Genomic DNA, 1537 nt, shown 5'->3' with positions numbered 1-1537 from the left:
CAACAACTGTTTATAACATACAACTAAACTTCAAAAAAGTATATATACACATATAGGATGAATAATTAAAGTGTAATGCAAAAATTATCACACCCTTTGTGAGATGTTCAGATATAAATGTCAAGATCGAATTTCTGATCAACTGTACAAAAATACATTGTATATATAATCCCACGGTTACACATGAAATTCAAGTATTTTCTTGTAACGGCAGGATTTTCACAGCAACATTGTTACTAGATATCAGACACAGTAAATGAAATATATAATCATTTCTGCATGTTAATAAAAATACATTGGATAGGAAAATACAACGAAAATAGTTTTCACTTACCGGGTACAATTTGTAAAAAATAGGACACTCACAGATAGTATTTATCACTCAAACACCTGTTATATTGATTGAATGAAGTTCTGGTGTTTCTTACAGTGCGACATCCATTCCAAGTCATTACCACTCGAGTCAATGTAAATCACTTCGTCTGTCTCTCCGTAGATCCACTCAAACGCACAGGAATATCATGCGACTATTATCATAATACATTACTTCCTATTCCATCAGCCTTTAACGAGAATATCTGATATCCTAAAAAAACAACAACACTGTTCATTAAATAAACATTCCCTTCCTTTACTTCTGCACTGCGACTTTTTATCTGAGGAATAAAATTAGTACGACTTTTCGCAATTCTCCCATACTTAAAAATAATAACCAGAAAGAAATATGTACAAAAGAAAGACTGAAGTAGACTGGATACTATTCTTCCATGGAGCTCATAGGTATCATTTCAAGGTTCGAAACAGTCGATATTTTCCGGGGTGCGGAGGCTGCCTCTGAAGACAAGCTTTGATCAGTCAATCTATTACCCTTATTATTGGCATTTAAAGCTGGAAGGGCAGCATTAGAAGCCGTGGAAAGCTTGCGTGGGAGAGAAGTCACCGAGGTTTTCCTGGAGGCTTCAGAAGCTGCTACACTGAGGTCCGTAAAGCGCTTAGCCTGGGCTGTCTTCTCGGATGATGGAGTGCTCCTGAGGGTGCCCACTTTGCTCCGTACTGTTGTGTAGCGAGTTTTCCAGGAATGCTTAATCTGTTAGGGTAATGCGCGTGGATGAGACACTTCTATTACAGAACTAGCCTTCTTATATATCAATTAAAAAACACAAAAAATTATTATTAATAAATAAAATATATTAAAAATGATGATGATTTCACATATCTTGATTATTTCTCCTGATACTTTTTAAAACAAATTTAAATTATAATAATATATATGAACATCAATAACTGCATCTACAAATACAGTTTTTTTCAGTGATAACTGGGGAAATACATACAATAATTTCCAATCTCTTTTTCAAATATTAGTTATGCAAATGATTCTTATATCCCCATGTTTTGTTTTAATGGTTCTTTATCAGAAGTTGCTCAACTAAATCATATACACTTAGTCGCTCACCGAATTTATATTAATGTATTTTATTACATTTAAGGCAGGTGAGTATATCATATGCTCCCCTAGTTTCAGCATGGAATATTT

The 1537-nt window shown here is 33.9% G+C and overlaps 1 protein-coding gene across 1 annotated transcript in view; it reads right to left on the bottom strand.

Moving 5' to 3' along the window:
* Nucleotides 1–6: 6 nt before the first annotated feature.
* Nucleotides 7–1537, bottom strand: part of LOC119593083 (probable G-protein coupled receptor Mth-like 3) — a 26098-nt gene continuing 24567 nt past the window's right edge. The window contains 1 exon segment of the mRNA XM_037942005.1: nucleotides 7–1087. Within this exon segment, the coding sequence (XP_037797933.1) occupies nucleotides 758–1087 (330 nt within the window). The 3' untranslated portion in view covers nucleotides 7–757.

The sequence above is a fragment of the Penaeus monodon genome, chromosome 31, assembly GCF_015228065.2.
Source record: "Penaeus monodon isolate SGIC_2016 chromosome 31, NSTDA_Pmon_1, whole genome shotgun sequence".
Classification (NCBI taxonomy): domain Eukaryota; kingdom Metazoa; phylum Arthropoda; class Malacostraca; order Decapoda; family Penaeidae; genus Penaeus; species Penaeus monodon.
Note: the sequence above shows the minus strand (reverse complement) of the source record. Positions and strands in the feature narration are given on the sequence as shown.